A 27,802-nucleotide genomic window follows, 5' to 3' on the forward strand; every position below is an offset into this window, starting at 1 on the left:
CTTAGAGTTATTTCAGTGGAAGAAAAGCAACAGTGGCAGCATTAGTGAGGAGCAAATGTACCCTGCAAATTTCTCTATAAACCTGGCAGGGGGGCAGTTATCAGCAGGACCCAATTTTGGGGAAATCAGGGATGGATTTTAGTGCCAGTGGGTCAAAGCGGACCATTCCGGGAGGAAATGCGAAAGGGTATCCCACAAAGAGGGATATCGAAGGACCAAATCCGTCCGTGTCGTCAGCTCTCCGGGGCTCCTTTCAGCCATGTGTGCGTGTGCGTGTGTGTGCGATTCGCTCCTCAGGTGCCTTTGCATTTTATTATTATTTCTTTTTTTTCTTTTTTTTTTTTAAAAGAAAACCCTCGCAGTGTTCTGATGTACAAAGTGAAAACTAGGGCAGGAGAATGTAATATTACGCCATGTAAATTTTTGTTTTGTTAAAGAAGAACGTTTCCTTACGGCGTGCGACCGGGCCGGCAGCACGGCCTTGTGTGACCGCGCGTGGCAGGACGGGGAGGGAGGGGGACACAGATGAAATTAAGCTAATGATGACGGGCCTGGAGCAGAAATAATGAATCTGTGCAGTTCTCGGGGACGCAGGCTCTGTGTGTGGCTTTGTCCCGCGTGCGCCATGGTGGGCATGGAGAGGTGTGGGCTGAGGGGCAGACAGGGGCGTTGGGGCTGGATTTTGAGGGTTAGGGTGGGGGAAAGATGTACGTGGGATTTGGGATGGGTGGCCAAGGGTTGAATCCGCGTCCAAGATTTCAGCTCAAAGTCCAAACGTGTAGAAAGGGCTCAAAATCGGGGCTAAAGGGCTAACGCCGCGGCCGGGACGCGAACCCGCGGGCCCTCCACCCGGGGGGCGGGGAGGGTGGCGGCCGAACCCGCCCCTTACGGCGCGACGCTTCGCTGAGGTGAGGGGGCGTGCCCGGGGGCGGAGGGGGGCGTGCCGCACGCAGATGAGGGGCGTGTCGCACGCAGATGAGGGGCGTGCCGCATGCAGATGAGGGGCGTGCCCCGCGGCGGCCCCGCCCCGCCCCGTTTTAGCGGGCCATGGCGGCGCGGCGGGCGCAGCGCGGCGCCATGCGCAGGGTGCAGGTCGTGCTGGGCCACCTGGCCGGGCCCCCCGCGGGGCTGCAGGCCGCGCCGTGCGCTGCCTACGCGGCGCCCGCCGCCGGCAATGCCGACGACGTGGTGGTGGTGCACGGGCGCCGGACGGCCATCGGGCGCTCCAAGCGCGGAGGCTTCAAGGTACGGCCGGGGGGGGCCCCGCGCGCACCCCCAGATCCCCTCCCGGGCTGTGTCCCCCTCCCTGGTGCTAGGAGCCTCTCAACCATCCCCGCCTAGGCTGTTCCCCCCAACTGCCTTCCCCACAGTGTTGGGTCCCTGTAACTGGCCCTTTTTGGGGTGCTGAGCCCCCTCCCCTGTGTGCCCCCCACCCTGCTCTTGGATCCCCCTGCTCCCAACTAGGTTGCTGAGCTTCCCCCAAGGTACTGGCACCCCAAACATGTTGCCACCTGGGTGCTGGGGTGCTCTGAAGTGCTGGGGTGCCCCCTGGGCCTGCTCTGGGGCTCCCCCTTGGGTGCTGAGCCCCCTTTCCCGCTCCGGGCCCTGGGCAGCAGCCCCTTCCAGGCCTGTGTGGCCGGAATCCCTGAATCCGCTCATCTGGAGCCCCCGGCTTGGCGGGAAGCAGGTCCCCTCACTGAGGCTGGTGCGTCTGGAGGCTCTGCCTTATTAAATCCCTGCCATGTATTAATTAATAAACCTGTTGGGCTGTGAATGCCCTGGAAGGTGTCTTGGAAGCCCCATCGAGGTGGGAGAGCAGCTGGTGTGACGGGGCTCCCGAAGGACCTGGTGCAGACGGGGGTGTCCCCGATGTCCCCGGTGCCCCTCAGGTGCCAGCGCTGCCCTGTGCTCTAGGACACGACGCCCGATGAGCTGCTCTCCGCCGTCATGAGCGCCGTGCTGCAGGACCTCGACCTTCCCGCCGAGGCCCTGGGCGACATCTGCGTGGGTGAGGGAACCGGTTCTGCCCCTTCCCAAAACACCAGGCTGGGGCAAATGGTTACTGCAAATGCAGTATGGAAGTAGCGTGAGCCAATCCAAGTTATTCCTCTGTGGGAAGCCCCCTGGGACAAGCGGGCCCTTGTGTCCCGTAGGAGACCAAGTGGGTGGTTGGGCTTTGTGAAGGGTCCCTGTGTAGCCTTAGGCTTAAGAAATCGGTGCATCCTTTATAGCTCTTCTGTTAAGTGGTCAGGCTGTGAGCTAGATATTGGATAATAGCAGCCCGTGGTGGTGTTAACATTCCGTGAACATCCACACCAGATGAAATATGGGGAAATGCAGCTGATTGACTGGAGCTGTGTCTTTGCACCCAGGGAACGTGCTGCAGCCTGGAGCTGGCGCCTTGACCGTGAGAATTGCACAGTTCCTCAGGTAACCCCCGTGCCAGGTTGAGGCTCCTTCTCGTCTCCCCTGGCCTTGGCTGTGGAGCAGCACTGGGCCAGAGGCTGCAACAAGGCACTCCTAGGAAGCTAAGGCTAATCACCTTTTGCCTAGAAATTAAGACTTGGATCGAGGGTTCATAGATCCTTGAAGGGAGAAGCAGGGCTTGCAGTCTGGAGGGGAGCTGATTCCCCTTCCAAACAAACATTGCTCCGCGTGCTTATTGGATTGCTCCCCTAATCTCCTCATCCGTATGGCAAGGGCCAGCAGCTGAGGTGAGGAACAAACACGGCGCTCGCTCCTGGCAGCCTTCCCAGCAGGGCAGAGTTGAGGTGGATCCCTCTGCCTGCACCATCTCTCTGAGCAGGAGCTTTCATCTTTAGGCCTGTATCTGAACCTGCTCTTCTCTACCACACTCAGGCCTGCGTGGAGCCAACCAAAATGAAGGAATTCTCGGCTCTTTCTCCTTGCTACCCATCCCAGAGTGCAGAGTGGTAGCTTTGTCTGCACTTAGGTCCAGCTTTTAAATATTTGAACCAGCTCATATTTCTGAGTGACGTTGCCCTCTGGTAAATTATGAGGGTGCAGAGGGGTGCAGAGAGAGTGTGAACGCTGCAGGATCTTTCAGCTTTATTAGTTGAAGCTACCACTTAGAGCTCTTACCTAGTTTGGGATCTAGACATGAAAAGGGGAGCTGCTCACAGAGCACAATTGTGCTGAAGATGGTCCTGTAGGGAAACAGCACATTAATCCACTTGCAAATAAAATTTGCAAGTTACATGACCTTTACTTCCACTTGGTGCAAGATCAAGTAGGTCAAATGAGATTGTTCGCCTTTGCCTAAATCTCGGGGTTAAAGTTTAGTAGAGTGGCTTAACGTTCTCCTTAGATATGCAGCTTGTTGTGCAGTTTTTGTTCCTGAGCCTTTGCCAACGCTGTCATCTCTTCCAGTGGTATCCCGGAGACTGTGCCCTGCTCAGGTGTTAGCAGGCAGTGCTCCTCGGGACTGCAGGCTCTTATCAATATAGCTGGTAAGTGGATATTAAGCGTTATAGACACTCAAATTCACTGTCCCCAGCAGCACTTCTGGTGGAGGTTTGGCCTCCAGTCTCTCTGAGCAATAAAAATAGTGAAAATTTCTTCTGTTACAAATCTTCAGTGTGGTTTTGGTTGAACATGTTTATATCCTCGAAACCAGAAGGAACCTCTCTATTAAGAGCAACTCGTAATATCCTGTCAAGATGGTAGCTAAAATATGTAATATAAGCTCATAATGGTTTCCTCTGCAATTTATCCAAAAAGAAAGACTTTGCACTATCCAAGTAACCTGGATTTCTCTGAGGATGAGTTGTACCCATTGGGCAGCTCCTTCGTAGGGCCTGTCCCATCCTCTCTGTTTGCACATTAGGACAGAATTAGCTGGATCAGTCCCTAGCCCTGGCTCATGTCCCAGCAGATGGGAGTGAGGAGCAAAGGCTCCTTTGACTTCACCTTGTGCATCAGGTGTCGCTGAAACTGCAGCTGGAAGGAAAGTGCTTTTATTTCTAATGATAGTAAAAATGCTTCTGCAATTCTGTTGCAGGTGGCATCCGAAATGGGGCATATGACATTGGCTTGGCCTGTGGGTAAGATCATCTTTTTATGGCCCTTACTTAGGCTTCTTGAAAGGAAGAAGTATCCTGAAGTAGTATCCTGCTGTGTCAGCTTTTGTATGAGGAATTAGAAATCCCTTCCAGGGAGGTTTCTGTCCTCCTGCCCCTCTTGAACCCACTCCCCTAGGATATAGTCCTTTAACTAAATTAGCTACAAAATTAGGGACTGAACTTAAGTCATAAGGATGTGGGAATATATGTATATTTCTACATGTTTCTTAGTACTTTTTAGGGAATTTAGTCATCCTGAGGAGTCTGAGGGAGGATACTTGAAAATCCTTTAGCTCTCTGGTTTGCAATTATAGACTGATCGATCTTGGCCTTGGCTTAATCATCTCTTGCAAGCATGCAACCCCTGTTTTTATCCTATTAAATATCTCCCTGCTGTAGGATGCCATTTGTATGCAGAGCCCTCGCAGCCTGAAAGAACCCTGTAATTAGCATTTCAATTAACTTCCTATTAACTTAAGAATACCAGGACCTTTCTTGGACAAAGAAATAAATGGCCAGTTCATGCTAATAACTCTTCCACAGTCTTGCAGGAGATAATTCTGCTGCCATAAATGGGAATGCTTCCATCAATGATTAAAAAAATATGTACTTCAGAGGATGATATAGACATTAATTTGGATTTAGGGAAACACTGGTGAACGCATGCACTTTTGCCTCAGAAGACTGAGTTAAAGAAAGGTGCTTGGTAATCCTGAGACGAAAATAGTTGGTTTCGCATTTTCTTTGCCTCAGTGTCTTTCCTGGATTATTCCCACACTCAGTCACATGCACTTTTTAGAAAAACCTCTTTACAACACACTCAAGACTGCACACACCTGAGAGATCCATTGTTAAGAATCCCTTTTCCCTCTTAGACTGTTATGAAATAAATGGCTCAGCCAGCCAGACAGGCAGGTTTCTGTGGTGCCTGCTGAGCACGTGGTGTTCAGGGGGTCAGTTCTGGTTGACTGAATGATGCTTTTCAGTCTTCCATTAGCTTCCTAGGTGCAAAAAATTGCTTGGCAGTATCCACCAAAACGATGCACTTCAAGATGTGTTGGTTATGCAGTTACAATAGTTCCTTGTTCCTTGAAAACCTAAAATGCTACAAATATTTTTTGTGAGGGTTTTTTTAATGCCAAATTATGCTCCCAACCTGAGCAGACTTGCTTGTCCTCTGTATATGCAGACATTGCATGACTTCCAGCTCAAAACACCTTAGCTGAGGTTAGATCTAAGTTAGCACCTGGTTCTCTACCTTGCACCTGGGAACAGATAGAACTCGAGCAATGCAGTGCCCTGTGTTAGAGTTGGTATCTGCTGGCAGCTGTTTATTTTGCTTGCAAAACCTTATTGTCACGCATTTTCCAGGAATATCTTCGCTATGTTGATGATTTTTTTTCTGTATTAACATACCTATGAGTGGTGCAGAGTATAAGTGAACTCATCTTCTGACCTGGATTTCTTGGTCTACTCTGAATTTACCAAAGCTTCACTAATGTGAAGTGATAGATCCATGTTTGTGTAGCAAATCTTTGTTTATATTGAATATGTTAATTCATTTGCAGGCCAAAGGCTGCAGCCTCTGAGAGCTCAAATTCTTTCTGTTGCAAAATAGAAATGACATAACTCACTAAGCTGCTGTTTTTTTCTCTGCTTTGTGTAACACTTACATTAATATACTGCCAAGCAGCTTTTAAGCTGTAACTGGCATCTTTTTACTGTCACTGATTTTACTGGAAACTCCAGCCCAAGAGCCTTAGGCTTCTTATTACATTTGGACACCAGCCTGCCAGAATGGTTAGTGATTCCTTCCTAGGCTGTAGAAACACAAGGAATTAACTGTCGACAACGGTATCCTGTTCTAGTAAAGCAAGGAACAATTTAATCTAGCAATCTTTTTTCATTTCCTATTAATATTTATATTGATGATGGAGGAGCTTGTGCCTGAGCCAGGTTTTAATTGCTGTCTACATTTCTGTAGAGCAAGAGATAATAATGTCGTCGAGGTACTGAATTTTCATCTAGTGAATAATTATTGCAAGTGTGGCGTGGAAGTAGTGTTAGCAAATTCAAATTATTCCTCTGTGTCTAGCGTGGAATCAATGTCTCTCAGAAGTGGAAACAACCCTGGAGATATCAGTTCCCGTTCGATGGAAAACAGCAAAGCTCGCGATTGCCTTATTCCTATGGGGTGAGTGTTTCCCCTTCCCAAAGTTTAGGGGTTATCCCTGTCTCTTCAGGAACTGTTCTCTTTTAAATGGATCAGCCTGTGGATGCGGTGAGTTTAGATCTGTACGTGTTGGCATCTTCCCTGTAGTGAAAGACTCACTGTGTGAAGTGAAAATTGTCTGTTCTGACGAGTGTGTCCTTGTCTTATTGAGAAGCTTAATGGCTTAAGACGGCAAATAACTGTGTGACGAGGATGTCTGCAAATGCTGTTGAGCTTCATAATGTGAACTTTCATCTCCATTTGAGGAAGAATTTCCTTACTGTGAGGGTGCCAGAGCCCTGGCACAGGCTGCCCAGGGATGTGGTGGAGTCTCCTTCTCTGGAGACCTTCCAAACCCACCTGGATGCCACCCTGTGCTCTGGGTGACCCTGCTGGAGCAGGGGGTTGGACTAGATGGTCTGTAGGGGTCCCTTCGAACCTCAGCCATTCTGTGATATAAAGCAGCAGCCAGCTCTCCATAAATAAGCGCACTGCTGCTATGTGCAGTGATAGAGGTGGAGGAAAGGGCTGCCTTGAACTTCCCTCTCACACGCTCGTCCTGCCCGCAACACCCTTGACTTTATGGCACTCTGACAAGAATGGGGGCCCCCAGGGGAGTCCCCCGTGTGATGGGAGGGTGGGTTTGAACCCTGCCCTGGTGGTGGAGTTGAACCAGGGTTAGTCTCGGCCGCCCACGTCTGCACTGAGAAGGCAGCGGTTCAGGAATGAAGCTGCTGCTCGTGTGTGTCTTGTGTCTTCGTAGAAGCTGATTGCAGTTCCACTGGATATGTCATTGGACTAATTCTGTGATGTTTTCCCCAGGATAACCTCAGAAAATGTGGCAGAGAAGTTTGGAATTTCCCGAAAGAAGCAAGATGCCTTTGCCTTGACTTCCCAACAAAAGTAAATACTTTTTTTTTTTTCCTTTTCATCTTTTGTTTAAAGTATAAAGGTTTAGGAAGTTTTCCTAAAAGGGTATATTTGAAAGCGACCATTTCTAAGGAACTGCTGGGTTTGAGAAGAGTTTCTTGTTTTTGCTGCAGGTGCTTGGCTTCAGGTGAGCCCAATTCTACCCCTAATAACGTTCCTTTTGGGTAAAACTGCTGCCAAAGTAAACTGTCCTTTGAATCTGTGGAAATGCATTGGCAAGTCCATTAGCAGAGAAGACATGGAAGTTGCTGGCATCAAAGAGTTAAATTAACTTTCAGAGGTCTGTTTTTGCATTGTCACAGTCCAATTATTTATCTTATACAGGAAGCCACTGCACAGGCCAGTTAACCTTTAAATTCTGGCCCTGTTTCTAGGGAACTTGGCCTGCCAGCCTTTCTCACTGACATTGAGCTGATAACACAAAAGGGCATGTGAATGTGGTCCTCACCTCTCCTAAGGAAAGGAGTCATTTTTCTGGCCTCAGTCTCAGGATCTCTCTAGTGTTGCTGATCTGTCCTTAATTTCATTTACCTGGGAGTATTATTTTCATTTTATGAATTAATGTGTAAATCAATGGAGGAGTGAAACAAGTTGCAAATCCCACTTCCCTTCTCTATGAAGGGTGCTGTGCTGCTGGGAGGTGTCATCTTCTATATCAGCTCTTCAGTGGCAGGTTTTACATACATTGTTGATATAAAATTTAAGTCTTTTATTCCTGTAAGAATTAAATCTGTTTCCTAAATTGATTCTAGTTCGGCTAATGGCGTTCTTCCTTATGTCCCTTGTTCCTTCCTGCAGTGTTTCTGTTGCTGTGACCCTTTCCTTCTGTCACTGTGACCCATTCAGCACCTTTATTGCTGAAGGAAGGGACTCCCTGCTATGTGGTCACATAAACTTTGCACGATAAGTTGGAATCATTTTGAGTTGAAAGGTGACATTTAGATGCCAGACAGCACCTACAACCCAGAGTCTAAAGTTCAACTTGTTCTTAATAGGTCAAAAGCGGGAATGAAACCTCAGCCATTCTTTAACTTCTTGGCAGTGGGCTGTGTTTATAGAGCCCTAAAGGACTTGCTCTATTTTAAACTCTTAAGAATTGATTTGTGAATGTCAGGATTTACTCCTTTTCCTCTGGTTGTGATGTGCCTGCACCACGAGGCAAGTGCAGCTCATGGCTGTGTGCAGGTGCTGGTCAGCAGGGTCAGAGGTGCTGGGGAAACTGCTGCCATCCCCCTCAGCAGCACGTGGTCCTGCCACCTGGGCTTGAGGAGATTCCCCTTTGTCATATCTCCTGTGATGCACAGATAAGAAGTTTGTCTTAATATTAAGTGGAAGTAACTATTCACATTATCTTCCCATATACCCCTCGGCAGGGATGTGTCTGTAAAGCAAGGTTACGCTTTAATTCCTGTCCTCACTGACTGGCTTCAGACTGCTTTAAACTTTTGTCTTCAACAGAGCAGCAAGAGCTCAGCAGATGGGGCTGTTTAAAGCCGAGATTGTTCCAGTGAAGACCACTGTTGTAGATGACAAGGGCAATCGGAAAACCATCACTGTGTCCCAGGATGAAGGGATTAGGCCCTCTACTACCCTGGAAGGCTTGGCAAAGCTGAAGCCGTCCTTCAAGGAGAACGGCAGCACCACAGCAGGTCAGATGGATTCATATGGCTCTTGGACTCATATGGCTCGTGCTGCTCCTTGCTGTCCTTGTGCTGAAATGTGCTGACCAAAGGAGGCACTAAGAGCTCCCTCCCCACAGGTAACGCCAGCCAGGTCAGTGACGGAGCAGCCGCTGTTCTCCTGGCGAAACGCTCCAAGGCGGCCCAGCTGGGGCTGCCCATCCTGGGGGTGCTCAAGTCCTTCGCCGTGGTCGGAGTCCCGCCGGACGTCATGGGCATCGGACCAGCCTACGCCATCCCGGTGGCCCTGGAGAAGGCAGGTGAGAAACCACCTGCTGATCTGCACCGTTCAGCACATGGTGAAGCAGCTGCTGTGGAAGGAGATTTGGGATTGTGTAGCTTGAGGAGGTGCAGCCATGTGCAATAGGAACAGGGAGCTTAGATTTAAACCTCCAGAAGAGATCCTGCCAGGGATTACTGTGATACTGTTTACTTGTACCGATGTAGAAATTGTTGTTTCTTCACTTCTGGAAGCCCAGAATAAAACACCTGCATGATCCCCACAAATGATTAACACGAGGTTAAGCAGTTCAAAGCTCATTTGATGCCATTTTCCTTAATATGAGCAGGGTGGTTTTCTGTGAATTCCTACCAACAAATCAGCCTTGCCAGTGATGAATCCTTGCAGCTTAGACCACTTCGGGTTCCCTTTTCTACTTAGTCAGAAGTTACACCTGAGAGGTCTGACCAGTGGATGAGACTTTGCTTAGAGTTCTTACTGCCCTCCCAGCTCCTTAAGAGCTCTTACACCTCATGACCATAGTGACAACAGGCAGACACAACAGCAGGCATGTGCTCAGCTACAGTTTTATCTTTCTGTCTCGAAATACCCTCTTGATCTTTAATCCCTCTATGGAGAAACCACCTTTAATCTAAGGGAATTTGGCAAGCTCAGATACCAAGGAATGTGGTGACTTGCAGTCTTTAGAAGTCCTTGTACACACACGTGCTTATAAAAATGCACGCCCCGCGGAGCGAAGGTCGCCCTCTTGTCAATAGTGGAGTAGAACCAGATGTCATGAAGGGAGGCTTGAAGTGAATTGCTCTTTGATGCACTCCTAAGGCAAAAATACCTCCTTTTAAATGCTGACTTTTCTGAACCATAGGTTTGACTCTGAATGATATTGATATATATGAAATTAATGAAGCCTTTGCTAGCCAGGTAAGTGATCATCTTGTTCAACTTGGTATATTGCTTGGTAGCAGAGGATGTTTAAGCTTGGTCTCAGTTTCAGCTTGTTCCGCCTATTTTATGTCAATCATTAATAACACATGTAGATTATTTTCCATTTTTCTTAAAATAAAAACAAGCAAGATGTTGCTTAAAATATTTGTTAAAGGACAACTTTGTCCACTGAATGAGATCTTTGCTATTGTGTCCTTATACCAACTTGCAAAATTTGCTCTTTCATAAGAGATGCAATTTGTTGTAGGGAGGTTTCAATAGAAATGTACTGCAGTCTCCTCAGTTTGGTGGTGCTTAATAAGGTAGAAGCTTCACTATGCCTTTTAAAAAATACAATATACCCATCAGAAGGTATGTGGGTTCAATCTGAGATGGCATTATCAGTTATATGCCTTGGATATGCAATGTAACCCCATGGTTTTCCCTTAGAAACGTGGCCTGCTGAAAGAGGTAGCCTCTCTTCTGATTGATATATTAATTATGTAATATTTAAACAACTTAAATGTTTTCATAGCAGCTGATCTGACAGCCTGGGTTCTGTGCAATGGAAGACATAACTTAGCTCAGGTTAATCTCAAGTACAAATCTTGAGAAGCCCCTGGGCCTGTGCAGTGTTGTCTGCCCATCTCTTTGCCATCCCTCACCACCAAGTGTTCCCTGCAGTGTGTTCTCAGCAAGGCTGAGAACTCAGGGAAGCAAGAAAATCCCTGTGAGATGATTCCCTGTGTCTTTTCAGGCTGTGTATTGCATTGAAAAGCTGGGCATTCCCTTGGAGAAAGTCAACCCCCTGGGAGGAGCCATAGCCCTGGGACACCCTCTGGGCTGTACCGGCACTCGCCAAGTTGTCACTTTGCTCAATGAGTTGAAGCGCAGAGGGAAGAGGTGAGTCCTGAAGAACAGCCTTAACCTAAACACTTCAAACATAACCTAACCATTTTAAGCATATTTAAGTAACCAGCTCAGAGGCAACCATCAATTTGTGGTGTTTGATTCTGGTGTGTTGAGACAGCAGGCAGGTAAATGTGTGCTCATGCGCTTTGCTGGGACTGCTCTGGAGTTAAAACAAACCCTCTTAGTGACTCTGGAGAGCTTTGGTTTGCTCACATGCCCTGGATGTTTTGCCCTGTGGATAATCTAAACCTTAACCTGTCTCTCTCTCCTGTTTCAGAGCCTACGGTGTTGTATCCATGTGCATGGGAACTGGCATGGGAGCTGCAGCGGTGTTTGAGTATCCGGGGAACTAAACTCCGCTGCACTGAAGCCCCAACGCAGCACCTAATTCTCTGCCTTCTCTAGTTATAGCGAATGATTTGCACTGTGAAATCAAGAGGATTCAGGGATTCTTTACTAGACCTACAAATCTTAGCCACAAATTAAGCAGAATAAAATGTTTCGATCTGGCATTTGCTTCAGAGTTGCAATGCATCCTAACATGAGAAAGGAAATGTGATCACCTGAACTTCAACTTAGACCTAGGTGTGATGCTTATGAATTAATATTTCTAATCTGCCTGATCCCTTTATTCTGTGAATATTACCAGAGAGTGGTAGATGATCAGAGAGTCACCTTGTTTGACAAACTTTCTACCATTGGCACCTAGTGCATTGCCACTTCCATTTTATGGCTTTTCCAGGATTTTTTTTTTTTTTTAAAAAGATCTTTATATAAATCAATCTTGTAAGAGTTCTGGAAAGGCTTATTTTTGTAAGCAGTGCAAAGATGGCTAACATCTTTTACTTTATTACTGTTCTACTCAAATTGTAGGCTGGCTATGTCTTCAGGTGTCCATATGCTGAGGGCTGTGCTTTAGCATTCTCTTTTTTTTTTTCTTTTCACAAAACTGGTGTGAACTCTCCAGTGGGGCAACATGGAAAGACTAACAAATAATACATTCATAAGCCAGGCTTTTCTTGTCAAACAAGCGATTGAGGTCCCAGAATAGAAAAGGTTTGATTGAAGGGCTAGAAGCTAGGAATTTGAAACTGGCCCTTCCATCTTTTACAGCATTTTTTTTTTTGTGTAAGTTGTGTGATTTTTAACTTGGAAGACAAGGTTCCGTTTAATGATATTTAATTACCCAACATGGAGCAGGCTTCAGCGTATCACAGGCTGCAAGCACTACGTGACCATCGGCAACATGCTCAGTGCTTCAATGCGGTACAAATGTATACGTTGCATACTGTAATGTTCTCCCCTATCTGTCTTCTCTCTCCCTTAAGAGCAGAAAGATCATTAAAACTGAGTGAGATGCTTGAAAGAGAAATGTACTTATTGCCTCTGACATGTCAGAAAAGCTTAAATTTTAACTCAGACTGAAATACTTTGTCCTAGCTCTTGTTTTGCACTTAATAAATACAATCATGTTCTTGCACTAAGTTGTATTCTTTCTGTTATTGTTGTTAGTTGAAGGTTATGAGTAAGTAGAGCTCTTTTATATTCTTACAGGAATATAAAATATTCCTATTGTGTAGCCAGTCTCCCTTGGCACTCGTGCATGCTGTGTTTTAGAGCAAAAGGTTGGAATTGCCTAGAGTAGGGCAGAGAGACCCTTTACCGCCTCAAGGGTCCATTTTCCACCCCGAGATCCCTCTGGCCAACATGAATTCTTGCTGCTGGCACAGCTGAAGGCAGCTGATGATCATCAGGTGTTTGCTGCAGATGCTAGCCCCATCCTTCCCTCCCTTGCCTTTGACAAAGGTCTTTTACTGGGGTGGAATGGAAAACTTAACAGTCTGAGAAGGGGGAATGTCACTGACCCTTCTTTTTTCTTTATTATTACTTCAGCTAGAGAGAAGTGTGAGCAAAGGAGAATGATAGGAGGGGAAAGAAGTAAAAGCAAGATGGGATCCTCCCCTCACCTAGCTGAGGGGACTGGTTGCAGTACCAAAGCAGGAGGAAACAAGCACAGTGGTGACTTTTCCACAGTTTAGGGAAAGCTGCTATTCCCCCTTTCCATTTAAGGGGGAATGCTGGCCTTAGCCAGGGTTTCTGGCTGTTATTATTTATCAATACCCCTTTAAATGGGTGTGAGGGGAAGCAGCCCAAAAGAAAAGCTGCTCTTTTTAAGGTATCAATAGTCTTTTGATTCAAATTGGAGCATCTGCAAAGTGGCTATGGCCTTGCTGGCAGCATAGCTGCTTTACAATTTTAAATTGATTATTCTGTAGAGCTGGCTTTGTGGGTATGGGGTATATAGGGTAGGGGTATGGGTATGTGGGTATATAAAAATAATAGCATAGGATGAGATTGTGACTATTTCAAAGTGCTGTGAACTTCTTCATAACAGCAAAGTTTATGCTATAAAATCTCATATTTAAAAACAAGTAGACAAAATACCAGCTCACCTAATGACCTTTCAACATCTGACCCATTACCTTGACATTTGCCCCACAATGTTGTGCTTAAGTCATATACAGATCTTCATACTTTTCATCATTTGTCCCTTGTCCCCTAAGCTGTAACTTGCAAGGCTTCTCTCCCAGCATTCCAGTAATGGTCACAGTAGCTTCATACTCAATGTTGCTCCTAAAATGCAATGGGAAAAGATGGTTCAGTTACAGATGGCCACAGTTTTTTAAGGATGAGACTAGATAGTGGTGGAGGAATAAAAGGGCAACACAGAGGATATGCTAAAAGAAAGCTAGTATTTAACTTAGGTAAAAAGATGTGGAATTACTAACTTCATGTTTGAAAGAACTGCAGCATCTCCCTAGTTGTGACATTTAAAAAAAAAAAAAAAACATAAATGAAAAATAAAATTCACCATTCCTTTGGGGGTTAGCATTATTTGGGAGCAGGTACCTGCACGACCTTGACACGACAGGTCCTTCCCTGCAACAAGCATGTTCAATTTCTGTTTGCTCCATTAGGACAAGGGATAATCAATCTGCTGAATTCTGGTTTTACATGAACATCAAAAAGCTTACAGTACGTGTGGATTTATTTTCTCCAGTAAGCAGAGGCCTTACAACACAATTTGCCTCTGGCAACCAGCCCGGCACTCTAGAGACTGTTCACCTAAAGCAGCTCCCAGGCTCTAAGAGCTGGCTTTTGTGAAGGCCTGAAGCAAGAGCATTTTCTACCAGATAGCTTTCAGTCTCCCTTCTAATACAAAATTCCCCTGGGGGAAGACCACTGACTTAGGGAGGTGCTTATTAAAATCATCTCACATCTTGCATATAATTATTTTACTAGTGCCGTGCTGTTTCTGAGCACTGCAGTGATGGAAATCCATCACCTGGAGCTGAACCAAAATGCTGGCTGCTACACAGCAACATCTTTGCTTTCTGCTAGATTCTGGCATGCTGATTAATACATCTGCTGTCATGCAGCAGAAAAGGCTTTGGGCAAAGGCAACCTGGAAGATTTGGGGCTGGCAGGAACCTCTGGATGTCTCTGGCCACAAGCCCTGCGCAACACAGGCCAACTCCAGCAGATTGCTCAAGGCCTCTGACTCTCCCACTGAGCTCTCGCTAGCTCCAGTGGTGGAGGCTTCACAACCTGTTCCAGGCTGCAGCAGTTACAACAACAGTTCTTATCAGCTGCAGTTTGCTTTTGGACCTTACCTGTCAACTGTGTTCAGGGTTCATTGCCCTCCCAGCGGTGTCACTTGTGTAAACTGTCCTACTGAAGTCAAAAGTTTCTGCCACCATGTGATGACTTGTATGTCATGTGTCTCAGGCTTAAATGAACCTCTTTCTTACTTGACTTTTAGGGGAAGGTGGGAGGGAGGGGAATCTCGCTGGAGTTTTACCTCTGACCACCTCAGCAAGGAAAATCATTTGTAAGGTCACTAAGTTCCCCCAGGGGAGTTGCAGCTCCCTGAGAAGGTCAAAGAAATCCAAAGCATTGCTGCTGCCATTCATAAGCAAACTTTGCCCTCTTCTGGGCTTTTCTATCAGCTGCCTGCAGCCCACATTATCTTTTGTTGTTGTGTGGAAAAAGTTTTGGACAAGAGGCTGCAGAAAATGCATTCATTTGTGTGTGTGTGTGTGTGTGTGTGTGTGTGTGTGTGTGTGTGTGTGTGTGTGTGTGTGTGTGTGTGTTGTTTTTAAACCATCACCATGGCTCCTATACTAAACATTGAACTGGTCTATTTAAGCAAGGGGAGAACAGACTGCATCACTGCACTGGAAAGCTGCTTTGCTTTATTTGCTTTATCAGCAGGTACTCTGCACGCATATATGGAATTAGAGGAATTCAACAAGTTATTCTAAGGAGAAGCCACGTAGGATCCCTGAGCCTACTTGCAAAGGAAAAAGCATAGTGCTTTTGTGTGAGATGAACAGATGTTTTTTACTGGAATTTTGAACTATTCCAGACACATTTCTTCCTCTGTCCTAATAAAGTGCTGGACGCATAAAGGACTCAACGTTCCTATGTGGCTCTGCACTGATTTGCAGCCCTGAGGTTTGCCTTCTATCAAGGACATTACTCCAAAGAAGCCTCGAGGGGCTTTTATCAAGTGGTACCTGGCCAGCCTGTCAAGCCCCAGCTGTGAGAGCTCCTTTTCAACTGGGTCAAGTCTACAGTCTGAAATTCAGGGTTATAACTCCAAAAGAAAACCTGGATGTGGGAATAGTGCAGGGAATATGGTTAGATGGAAAAAGCACCAACTGGACAGCACAGGAGCAGGAATTGCTAGCAGTGAAAAACTGAGCAGCCTCGTAAAACAATAACTGAGCAGTGTCTCTCTGCTCTCAGTACTTACTCACACTTTACATGTGAGTTTGTCTGGGAACACAGCAGGATTTCTTTATACCTTTACTGTACCTTGCAGTGAAGTGGATCTGCAAAATGTCCTTGGTGGGTAGGTCTCCTTCACGTGCCTCCAAAATGCCATTAGCAGGGGAGACAGAAAATATTCTTGGGTCATTAAGCCTTTCCTGCTCATCTGTATTGAAGAGGGCAAATATCAAAGCAAGCAGTGGACGACCCCTTGTATACCCCTTGTATAAGGGGACGACCCCTTATATGTATAGCTACATGTAAGAAAACAGTGTATCTCCTTGCTTGCCAACTAATAAATCAGGGAGCAGTGCACTGTCACGAGCTGTTTTCTGTGCATGTGGGTAGTTTCTATTTTCATCCTTTAATCAGAGGGAATGATCGATGGCCTTTGTGGTAGAATAATAAGTCCTTGATTTACTTTCCTTTGAAGCGCATCTGTTGTTAACCTCATTAGGCTCTGACTCCAACTGGACTCATGTGGTCTTGCTGCTTCTTGATATCTCCTAGGATTGTATTACAAATGAGCAAAGCACATCCACTGTGATGGCTGTGAATCAATCTTTCGGTTAAACCTGGTATAACCACTGAAATCAGTAGAGATATACACTAATTTAAATAAAAATCATGCAAGAGAGACCAGAAACAGACCTATTATGTTGGAGTGAATGTCGTTATATGACTATGAACTGAGTACGTGTCGTTTTACTAAATAGAAAGACTGAATAATGAAACTATATAATAAAGGAAAGGAAATTTCAAAAGTGCAATACCTAGCAAAGCGGTCCAGTAACTTCTGCAGCCACTCCTGTTACACAGGAAGACATGTTCAGTCTTGGTTCGTGCAACAAAGCAGGTCTCGAAATCAAGTGTGTCGCAAGAAAGCTCCAGTACAGGAACAGTGAGATAGGCAGTCACTGGGACCAGCTGCAAAAGAGCAAGAAAGAAAAGGAAGAGAGAAAAAGAATGTTTTTTTTGTAGTGCATTGCCGATATCTGCTACAACTGAATCTTTCTTAGCTTAAGCAATGAATCAAGATTACTTCCATTGCAGCATACGCTCTGTATTCTTTTATATTGTCGATTCTCCCATCTACAGCTTTGAGTAAATTAAGTTGTTTCTCATTTCACCACTTTGAGACAATTTTTCAAACCAAACACAATGACAGTAATGAATTAACAAAGAGTGAATATTCTGAGTTATTACTCGGGTTTTCTATGGAGATGCAGACATTACAGCATCTCGTGGTCCCTTAGGAGTGTATATGGCCCTCTGAGAGTCATGGGGTTTGTGCAGATTGCCCAAGATTAAGTTGACTCTGTCTTAGATGGTGTGCTTGGTTTCTACAGATCAATCCTCAGAAATACTTGGGATGAGAAAGAAAATATCTGTAGTGTACTTGAAGTGCTGAAGATTGGGATTTTTGTTTATCGATTTCTGTCTGAAATAAATCAGTCTTAACGTGGGCGTGTGGAGGGGCTGTGATCACACCACATACTGGGGTGCTTTTGGAAACACTTGGGCACTACAGGAGTCTGTGCTTGATGACTCAGCCCCTGGCATGTCCACTGAGACACGTCCAGGTCTCAGAAGGATATTGAGAGTCACATGGTGATCGGATGTGCTGCCCTCTTGTCAGGATGTGTCACCCAAGCCTCCATGCTCAGAAATCCCACAGAGCTCTTGCAGAAAGCACGGGCAGGACCACCTGGTGCAAGACTGCTCTGTCAATCTGAAAGTCACCTGCAACTTCAGTAGAAAGCAACCTGTCTCCCTTTGCAAAATCGTGGCCATCCACATTACTGCATGACACACTTTACTCTAGAGGTGGTTGTCTTGCAAGACTAAGTCTTAAGGCACATTCCTTTCGAGTCAAAGATGCTTCTAAAATATAACCCCCTCTCAGTGCCCAGAGCTGTCATTCATATCTCACCTGGGTTGTGCGGTTACTATATTCAATGACCAGATTTTGATCAAACTTCAGCTTCCTATCGCCATTCTCAAACTGGAGCACTTGGAATCCAGGAAGCAGCTGGCTGGCTGGCAGGTGTTGATATGTAAGTAACTCCAGAGTCGTGTGAAATGACACTTTCACCTGTGGGAAGAGGAATTTGGATGATCCCCACACAAGACACACATTTCCTGTGTGCAGGAAATCCAAAATAAATACTGCTCAAAGGCCCAGGCACACATTTCCCCACTGGAACCCAAAGGTGTTATACCAGAGACCAAAGTCCCACTGGAACACAGCATTTCAATGGACAGTCACAGGAAATAGCTCTATTTTATCTTTAAGCCATACACAGAGATGAAGTGGAAAGGTGAACAGCCACATGCTGAATCACAGGAGAGACACAGTCTGTAGCAAGACAGAAATGCTTAAATCCTGAGATTACAAATATAATCCCTAAACTGGCTTAAAAATATAAGTCTTCTTTTTTCCTGCATCCAAAAATCAAGCCTTCATTAAGTTAAAATGAACCCTGAAAAATAGGAAATATGCTTCAAAGATGTAGCTGAGAGCTAGCCATTCTCCTCACAGTGGCTAATTCTTGAATCCACGACTTTGCTTCCTTTCCTGTCATCATGTACTCCCCAAATCAACCAAACTATTCTGTCTACATTCCTTGCACCTTCTCTGTGCATCTGAAATGTGGGAATGCAGGCTTTGGAGATCTTCTATTTACTCCAGCATATATTTAGTCATTGACTTAGAGGAACTCCAGAAACCACACAGGCTTTTCTGCAAGGACCTGCAGTAAGTCAGAGACAACAAGAAAACCACAGCAGGATGATGGTGGGAAAATGTTTTGTACCTGCAGGCTAAACTGCAGTAATTAGCATTTGCCAATATATCACCATTTCCCTTGAAATGAGCAGATTTTACCCTGGCTCTGTCTTCTCTCTAGCTCATCTGGCCCCTGCAAACCACATCACTTACTAAACTATCCATTTTGGCACAAGATTATTATTTTTGAGCCTACCAGCGTGTTCTGCTGTGGATAAAGTGCAAGCTGCAGTTGTTGCTCGTTTTCTTCCTTGCTGTTGTGGGATGTTTTGGTGCTCTTTTGGGGATCTGTGCTAGACAGGCTGAAGGGCGTAGACAGAAGCAGCCTGAAGGAGAGAGGAACCTTGGTGCAATTGATGAGTTTCAGACTCTGAGTCATCACTGAATCTGTCAAAACCTGGTGGGGAAATGATTCAAAAACTGGTCAGTTTAAACTCCCTTGGGATGTCTGCTCTAGTCTGTCTGGTCATTCAGCAGCATCAGGGAGACACTATTCCAAAGCAGTCTAATCTTTTCTACTTGTGTTTTTCAAAATCATTTCAGTAAAAACCCAAATTGCAAACAATGTAATACAGTTAAAAATATCCTCAACTGTCAAGGGTCCCAGAAACTGACCACATCAGTCATTTTATGTGACTCATTCTGGTATCAGACCTTTATTTCCTGCAAATAAATGCTTATTTTTCTACTTAAGATTTCCTCTGCAAAGCCAAACTATGAAACAGCTATTCTCTGAACTGAGTTTCATTTATTTCTAGCTTGTGCTTGTGGTTCTCTAGTTTTACATTTCCTGTATGTAATGTCAAAAACTGCAGTTTGCAGGGGTTAAAAATGTGTTTTAAAGATCACATGCACACTGTTGTGAGTTCTCCTGGAGGCACAGTAGCAGCAAATAGCTGAATACACCAATGTGTGAAGCACTTACTCCTAACAGAGGCTGAGTTGGTATGAGATCACTGGCCTTGCAGTAAAACACCATTCCTTCATCGTGATCCATGTCTACTTTTAACCTGCACACAAAGAATCAGAGCTGGTCAGAACTTCTCCGAGGGCTGATACGTTCTGGGAATGCAGGAGCTGCCAGGGGGATGTACTCACACCGCGTGCCCAACGAAGGCTTGCAGGTCAATTCGTAACGGTGGAGCTTCATAGCCGTGCTCACGATGTACTTTGTTAGGCACTGCCTGTGCAAACTGGCAACAAAAGGAAACAGCAATGATGTACAAATGCTGGTAGTAAAACCTCAACCCCCAACTTTTAGCCTGAGAAGATGTTAGAGAGAAATTCTGCTTGACAACACATTGCCTGTGTGTAAGACATGATGGCAACATGCAAGGAACAGCAACAGCCTGCACTCGGAAGCGCTGTGTTTAATACAGGAGCAGATGATGCTTCCTCTAGCTATTAGGGAGGTTTTGATTAGATATTTTATTACCATTCACTCATCACACTTTGCACCTTGGTAATGACTCAAGTCAGAGAATCTCAGAGTGATCCCTAAAACACTATTCAGCCCTCACACTAGCCTGTGAGCTGTGCTTGTAGTTTTTGAAGAGGAAGTTTCTCAGCGGAGAAACACGCTGTCCAAATTCACACAGGAAGGCAGACGCAGGCAGGAACAGCACTCAGCAGTCCTGAGTCTGGGGCCCATTGTTAACTCCTGCTATCAATAAAACCTGTTGTTGTGATAGTGTTTCAAATCCTGGACCTTCAGCTGGGTCTGCTCTATGGGACAATGTAAGAATATGGTGACATTCCAACCCCCAAAGGCTTTCAGGCCAAAAGGCAAACGCAACAAGTGAAAACCCCAGCGGAGGAAGGATGTACAGGGTAGCAGGAACAAGACTGTTTATATAGACTGGCTGGGTACACAGCAGTCTGCACACGATGTTACAGAAAGGGGACGTGTCATTTTGGAGTCATCTTCAGCCTTGCTGCGACAGGGTTACCTCGTTGTCGAGGCTCATGAAGCCCAGCACAAACCCGTCCCGCTGCAGGTGGCTGGTGCTCTCCTCCAGGGCTTGCGGGGTGAAGCTGATGTGCACGGAGGTGCTGCCACCTCCTGGAACCACCTGCGGGGAGGACACAGCTGGTCAGCAGCACGAGGAGCTGCCGGGGTTGCACCGGCACCCTCAGAGCTCGGCAGCTAGAACTGAGCAAGTTTCACAAACAGCCAGAAGCTCCTGGCTGCCCAGACTTGCCCTGAAATACCAGCACGCAAAAGCAAGCTCGATTTAATTATTTTGGTTGCAAATCTCTGGGTAACCACTCTTTGAGGCCCACACAATTTAAGTAGTGGCACAGACCAGCTCGCCTGAAGAACACACACAGAATTTCTTGTTCATTTGAAAAAAAAAAAAAAAATAAGAATCAACCTGCCAATTTATTCTCAATCCTTCTCCGTGCACAACAAGGTGGATTCTCCCAACTGACAGCACTCTGAGACAAAGTAAACATTTTCTGAAGACTTACAAATGTGGGTTATGATTCAGGTTACTCTTGTCATGCAATTTTTTATTTATGTGAGAACAGGGACATAATCAAATGCACAGGCCAACCATAGGGGATTTTCTATGATTTAGAGATTGATGGATTCTGCTTTATTTACACAAATACAAGTCTGGGCAGCTGTTCTGCACAACCCCTGAACCAACAGCCCTTCCTAGAGCAAGGACCAATGGCAGAAACACCTGAAAGGCATCAGATAACCTTGCACATGGGTCTTGCTAGATGTAGCTCACTGCTGCCTACACCAGCTACAGGGTGTCTCAAGAGTCCTGTACTATCCAAGCTATCTCAGAGCTAACTTCTTACCTCAGAATCAGTCGTAGGCTTCACTGCTTTGAGATACCATTTCAGTTATTATTTCTTTCATGTATTTTTTTAGCTATTTTTAGTTTGTAACTGACTCCCTTAAGCAAAAAGCTCGTTGGCATTTGGGAATCTGCGACATTCACCAGATCTTTCCAGCACTCTTTTATTCTGTTATTTCTAAATAATTTTAAGTCTGTAGCCCCACGCGTATCCATCACTTTTGCAGCTATTGTGCTTTATAACCATTTCTCCAGAGGGGAATCCTTATCTAAAGGCCTGTTTTCCAACTCTGTGGGTTTTCTTTCTCACATCTGCCCTGGTTAAATAACATGCTTCCAAAGTTCCAGCCTGCATGCTGGAAGGTGGGAGGCTTTTTCCTCCTGATGTCTTTACAAACTCTTCCCCTGGTCTCCTTCAGGTTCTCAAAGGCCCACTGAACTTTCATTGTTCAGCAAACTCTACCCCAACCCAAAACTTTCTCCTAGTGCCTCTGTTTCCTATACCCTACACAAAATCTACTAAATCTAAGCACAAGCCAAATGTGCAGCTTACTATTTGTCTTGGAGTTATGGAGAAAGGATTGTTTGCAGGAACCCCTTCATGAGGTCGCAAAAGCACAGAAATGATTTTCTTTGATGTAGGCTCTTCAGTGATGATTTCCTCTTCTCTGGTGTCTGTGTCTGAAGACTACAGGGACAGACCAAAAAGAAAGGGTTAAGACTGTTACACTATGAAGAAATCTACAGTGAGGTCTACAGTGAACTGCTGCACTACTCAGCAAGTCAGTCACTGTATTTCTTTCTGGCACACACACTGGATATGCAGATGATTCCTGTTTGCAATTTTTTTTCATGCAGGATTTTGTTCTTCCTAAACTGTGCCTGAAATCCTTGGAAAATGTGCTCGCTTGAGTCCTGCTCAGCCAAGAGAAGCACCGAAATGAAAGATCTCTGGCCCATCATAAAAACCAGCATTCTAATGCAATAGCTCTCCCTTGTAACACAAAAAAGGTAAGAGGTTTATGGAGAACAACTGTGCTATCTGAGGGAAAACAGAAGGATAATGTCATTAATACCTTTTCTGTAAAGCTTTTACTTTGTAATAGAAATATGCATACCCTTCATGACACCTCCACCCTATCACTCCCAGCCTTGCAAGACAGAATACTGTCACATTAGATGAAACTTCACACATAATAGATGTCACCACATCATAACAGAACCAGCCTAGTTTGGCAGGGGGATAAATATCATCAGAACATCATCTGCAATTTGATCTTGGCCAATGAGATTCCACTCTCTGACCAAAGCAGATGTTGCCAACATCAAGGGCTCAGGAGATGAGCAGATCCAACGCGAGGAGTTTTAGTGAACTTAACACTTTAGGTGAAAAAATGTTGCTAGTTTGTCAATGACAGTTTAAAAATGCATCTGATCAGCTTCTCTAACTATTGTAAAACATGGAGAAGCCCTAAAGCAATCAGTCTATAGCCCATTTTGGTAACTCATTGTTGAAACTGATAACCACCTGAACATGTATTGGGTTTTTTTTGACCATGACAGGAGTTGATATTCCTTTTAGCAACCCAAATCTTAGTTACATGATGTTTTGCATGTTATTGTTTTCAACCTTTCAAGCCAAAAAACCCATCATGTATCTCAGCAGCAGTATAAAAAACAGACTGCTAATAGCTGACCTCATCTGTGGTTTGTGAAGCTGAAGAAGTGATTTCAAAACTGATGGGAGGTTGATCCAGCTTCCACATGATTTCTGACTCTGAATTGCTACCAACTGATGCACTCTCAATTTTGCCTGTGTCCTTAAGGGGAAAAGGGTCTCCAAAGACCACCAAGAGGTCTATCAGCTTTTCATCATCTTTCTCTTGATTGTAAATCTCCCAGTCCATGCGAATATCTAATTAAAAAGGAGAAAGGACAATTAATTTTGGTCACTCATAAGACTGCCGTGACTGGAAAAATCAGAAGATCACGTCAAGAATTCATTGTCCAGTAACTAGGTTTTATCTCATAATATATCTTAAGCTCCGATATGTTTGCTGGTCCCCTCAGGACCAGCCCATGTGTTATGTCATTATCACAACTTGGCAAATCTCTGAGCCCCAAACTACACTTTTATTAGTATTAAAATAAATTATGAGTATTTTGCTAGTCAAGCAAACATGTTTTATGGCATAGCCTGACCCTTGCTCTGAAGAGCTTAAAATCTAAGCCAGAGATAAAAAGATTGAAAAGAGAAAAGGCAAATGATGCCACTAAGAAGCTGACATCTGCGTGACAGGGTTAGGGCTGTAAGAGTTTTACAGAACAGGATGGGAAACCCTGAAGGTCCATTAATAGAGAGTGAAAATCCAGACACTCCAGGAGAAGGTGTGCTGCTGTTTCACAGCTGTAGTGCATCAAGTCCTTGATACCCTGGCACCACCCTATGGCTGAAGTTTTGCTATTGCAGAAACAGGCTAATATGCACGACAATAATGCCAGGCCTTAATGATAAATACAGATAAAGACCTAACAGCATCTGCTATTGTTCTGCACTAGCTAAACTAGAAAGCAGCTGAGACACTCTCCTTTGTACTATTCTTATCTCTACAAGAACCACCTGATTAAGAAACAAGAAGGTCACTCAATTAACATGTTAATGGGCTGCTGTGTTTTAATTATGGGAAGTAGTGCAATGCCAGTGTCAATGCTTGCAGTCCAAAATCCAGCTTACCAAAGGGAGTAGGATTGTTGAGCCGGACACTCCGGGTGACAGGATCCCCTCCAGAGACATGAGTGCCAAACCTGAGGAGGGGAAATTTGCTGTTAGTATGTGCAGAAAATAAGTGAGGTATTTGAGATTTTTTAATAAAAGTTAGTTTAACAGTGGAAAAATATTTGGCTGCACTGGTAAGGTATGGCCAAAATTCCAAAGTACAGTGTTATTTTATGTAATTCTACTCTTTCTTCCAGTTTTGCTAGCTCTCAGATGTTTCAGGGTTTATCTGTGAGGTTAGCTTTTATGAAAGACTTTAGTAGAAACAGCAACTGGCTGTACTGTGTGACCCAAGTCAGGGACAGATTTCCAGGTGCACAAAGATTTTAATGGTAAATGATAATCCCCTTTTTCTACGTGCTGACCCTCCTGTTACGTTGTGCCACTTAACTCCAATTCCTCCAAACACAGACCCATGGCAGTTGTGCAGCAGCTGGTCATGTGTGTAGAGCTCCAGCCCTCATATATCAGCTCTTACCCAGATGTGTAGATGCAACGCACTGCAGGGAAGGGTTTAAACTTCCCCTTGTCCCCATTCAGCCCCACACAAATGGACAGGGAGAGCTGTACTGGCGATGCTAGGAAGGACTGACACCATTTACCCATTTCCATTCCCACAAAATCAATAGGAATAGAAACTCCTACAATTTACAAGACTAGAAGAAGATTGCTGGTATTCCTGAGAAGACTTGTATGCAGATACTTTCCTAATCATACTGAGAGAGGCAAGAATATTGTCATTACAGATGCAGATACTGTACTCTGACAGTCATTTTGCTGTCCTTCTCACTGCACTGCAAAAAGATGGGCACAAATGTATATGTTGGTCAGAGTACAGTGGTATTTAACTGTCAGACTTCTCAGAGTGTTTTGGACTATACCTGATTATGGGCTGCTCTGTTTGTGGTCCTGTCATCTGCAGGAAAATTGGACAGCCTTTCACAGTCATTTGTAAAGGAATTAATGTAGGCTGCAAGTCTCCCACCTATTAAAAACGATTGTTTACTATTAGAATCAAAACAAAGCTTTGGTAGCTGGGTTACAGAATTATGTCTTGAAATCCAATTGGCTTTTCAAGCATTTTGACTGGTTTCTCTTGAAAGCCCCTAAGTTATACAAAAGCTTTTCTCTGCAGGAAAATGCAATACCTCATTCACTAATCTATGTCTCTTGGGCCATTTCATACAACACAGTATATTGTATTGGTAAAGCAGAGTAGTGAACTGGCTGGTTACCAAACAGATTTTATACATCAGTTATTTATTTAAAATAACTGCTCCAGTTATTTTAAAGAAGGGAAAAAAAAATACCCCAAAAACCTTCCAAGAGAAAAACATGTTACCCAAAGCTATAACTTGCACTATAATTGCAATATGTTGGAGATCTGGAAATTTCTGTCCTGAATTCTATCTGAAATCCTAACAAACTGAAAATGCCTTTGCAAGGAGATTGCAATGAAAGAATTTTGTGAAATAGAATTGGTGCCAAGCCTGCCATGGCAATATTTCACCTAAAGCCAAAGTCCCACCTACCTTACAGACAAGCTCATCATGGTACTCTCCCCACATGTTGTTATAAGCTGTTATTTCTACGATTAGCTGCTGGAAGGCTTCCAGAGTCCCTGTGGAAGGTTGTACATGGAAAGCTACTCCCTTCCCATGAGAGAGCACTGCTGCTGCAAACACTGAAGAAGCACAATAAGAAGCATTTGATGAAGTCCTAGGTAATGGAACAAAGTTAATCTTTCAAAGAAAATACAAATCCAGATCTTTAGCTAGTATTAATCAGCCTAGCCCCATTGGCTTCAGTGAAACAGTGATCATTTAGACATCCCATGGTGATAAATCACTTTTACTCCATTTCCCTTCTGCAGTGGGTCTTAATCTGCCTTTTTTTTTTTTTTTTTTAAACATGATTTAGTTCTTACAGAGATTATTTCATAGATGACTCCCTTCCAAAAACCTGAGCCAGGACTCTCTGGGAGATGCAAAGCAGTAATTGGTTGTTTGAAAACACACCCTCAATTTGAGAAAAATAAGCTGGGATTTGTGCTAACTGGTTATCTTCCTATTAACAGCTGCATTTTTACATCCGTGTGCCCTTCAATCCAAAGAATGAATTACAAGGAGCAAAGTCTTTCCATACACAGACCCATCTCACCTTCCAAAGCGATAGGTTTGCACGGAATCTGTCAGACCAGATATTTTCAAATTTTAAAAGGACTAATTCAACAGCTGAAAAAGCTCTGTCTTCATAACAGACACCAAACACTAAGACAAGCTGCCAGTATGTACAAGATTTATTTTGGATACAGAAGACAGACCCACACTATATTGCACTTTGCTATGACTACCCTTCCCCTGAGATCCCATATGGCTCCAATCATTATTATTTTTAATACAAGGTATCTGAAGTGATGGGTGGGCTGGGCTGCAGCTTTTCAGTGATGAGGGCAGACAAAAGGGTTTGAGGGAGCAAAACCTGCTGCAGTAGCTTTCGTGGACTGAGCAGGAAGGAGAGAGCCAAACCTTCTGCAGTCTTGTCCATACTGTGCTGGAAAAGTAGTTCTGGAAGTGAGCTACGACCAGAACAACTCATCTTCATTTCAGATGGATGGGCTTTTTTTTTTTTTTTTTTTAACAAAAAAAGTTTAAGATTGACCTAATGTTTATGTCATGCGGACATTCACACTCAAGAGTGACCTGGGGCATCAAATTATTTGGCAGTGTAGACTTAATCAGATACTCCAAGACTGAAATGTGCCTAATTGGCACATTTAGTGCTGAGTATGATAGTTGACATTTGTCTTCTCTTCACTGAGGGACAAAGAGCAATTCCCATACCTGACTGTGCTCTTTTGGCTGCATGTCTTGTGATGGGTCCTCTCCTTTTCACCAGGTACCCTGTAGAGCTTGAAACAATAAATAAATACATAAATAAACAAAAGATTGGTATGACAAATCTATAAGATAAGCAGGTTTCTGCTAAAATGGTTGCTAGCTCTGCTCGACTCCTACATCAGTGGCCATTATAGCTTAGAGAGGGACTTTTTAGAAAATATTTCTTGGAAGTAACATCCTTAAGAGTGAGTCTATTAAAGCCGTAGAACTCTTTGTACAATCCGGCACTATGGAATTTATGTCCATGGGCACACATACTTTTTTGCTATTTATATCACCTAAATCTTCCTTCCTTTCATTGGCAGCTACCCATTTCTGCAGGAAATCTCACCATCAAGTTTCACTATCACAGTCAGAGTAAGCTCTTAAATAACCCACCAGAGCTTTGCAATAATCAGTTCTTGTGGCAGAGACAATAGCACTCTACTCTGATTTCAATTTTAAATCAGATCCATGTTAGTATTTGAGGCATTCTGTAGAAAGCCAAGACTTACTGGCAGAGTCCTTGGTCTGAAGTAAGGGAATAGCCAGTAAAATACTCAGCTTCTAGTTTGAAAGGAGCGCTGATTCCAGTATGATTGGTAAGAATTAACTGACGCTTTACTATGTCTTTAAATGCAACTTCAGATCCAAAGTCCAAAAGAAGATCACATGGGCTTAGTAGCATTTGTTTTTCCTCACTGTCAAAAGAAGTTACATCAATATTAAA

General features: G+C 44.5%; 2 protein-coding genes across 2 annotated transcripts in view; one reads left to right on the forward strand and one right to left on the reverse strand.

The window, feature by feature from the left end:
* Positions 1–1,047: 1,047 nt before the first annotated feature.
* Positions 1,048–12,460, forward strand: ACAA1 (acetyl-CoA acyltransferase 1). Its single transcript, XM_026051893.1, has 12 exons — positions 1,048–1,245; positions 1,915–2,008; positions 2,373–2,430; positions 3,391–3,470; positions 4,022–4,064; positions 6,178–6,276; positions 7,117–7,197; positions 8,683–8,873; positions 8,984–9,163; positions 10,010–10,065; positions 10,826–10,971; positions 11,258–12,460. Exons 1-12 carry the CDS (start codon positions 1,048–1,050, stop codon positions 11,331–11,333), a joined length of 1,302 nt encoding a protein of 433 aa, XP_025907678.1. The 3' UTR covers positions 11,334–12,460.
* Positions 12,461–13,281: 821 nt separating this feature from the next.
* The window catches only part of DLEC1 (DLEC1, cilia and flagella associated protein), a 37,702-nt gene continuing 23,181 nt past the window's right edge, over positions 13,282–27,802 (reverse strand). The window contains exons 24-38 of the mRNA XM_026051917.1: positions 27,588–27,773; positions 27,037–27,104; positions 25,726–25,877; positions 25,075–25,178; positions 24,152–24,222; positions 23,115–23,332; positions 21,971–22,105; positions 20,554–20,676; positions 19,703–19,797; positions 19,530–19,614; positions 18,801–19,001; positions 17,750–17,911; positions 16,590–16,743; positions 15,862–15,982; positions 13,282–13,614 (exon numbers count right to left, since the gene is read on the reverse strand). Of these exons, the coding sequence (XP_025907702.1) occupies positions 13,491–13,614; positions 15,862–15,982; positions 16,590–16,743; positions 17,750–17,911; positions 18,801–19,001; positions 19,530–19,614; positions 19,703–19,797; positions 20,554–20,676; positions 21,971–22,105; positions 23,115–23,332; positions 24,152–24,222; positions 25,075–25,178; positions 25,726–25,877; positions 27,037–27,104; positions 27,588–27,773 (1,999 nt within the window). The 3' untranslated portion in view covers positions 13,282–13,490. The remainder of the gene's footprint in view (positions 13,615–15,861; positions 15,983–16,589; positions 16,744–17,749; positions 17,912–18,800; positions 19,002–19,529; positions 19,615–19,702; positions 19,798–20,553; positions 20,677–21,970; positions 22,106–23,114; positions 23,333–24,151; positions 24,223–25,074; positions 25,179–25,725; positions 25,878–27,036; positions 27,105–27,587; positions 27,774–27,802) is intronic.

The sequence above is a fragment of the Nothoprocta perdicaria genome, unplaced genomic scaffold (assembly GCF_003342845.1).
Source record: "Nothoprocta perdicaria isolate Ctin4 unplaced genomic scaffold, notPer1 scaffold_80, whole genome shotgun sequence".
NCBI lineage: Eukaryota > Metazoa > Chordata > Aves > Tinamiformes > Tinamidae > Nothoprocta > Nothoprocta perdicaria.

What these genes read in the sequence shown, in the direction of transcription:
- ACAA1 (XM_026051893.1), top strand. Translation starts at nt 1,048, where the DNA reads ATGGCGGCGCGGCGGGCGCAGCGCGGCGCCATGCGCAGGGTGCAGGTC. An exon ending in CCAAGCGCGGAGGCTTCAAG is followed by an intron (nt 1,246 to 1,914) that starts GTACGGCCGGGG and finishes CCTGTGCTCTAG; the next exon opens with GACACGACGCCCGATGAGCT. An exon ending in GGTGGCCCTGGAGAAGGCAG is followed by an intron (nt 9,164 to 10,009) that starts GTGAGAAACCAC and finishes TCTGAACCATAG; the next exon opens with GTTTGACTCTGAATGATATT.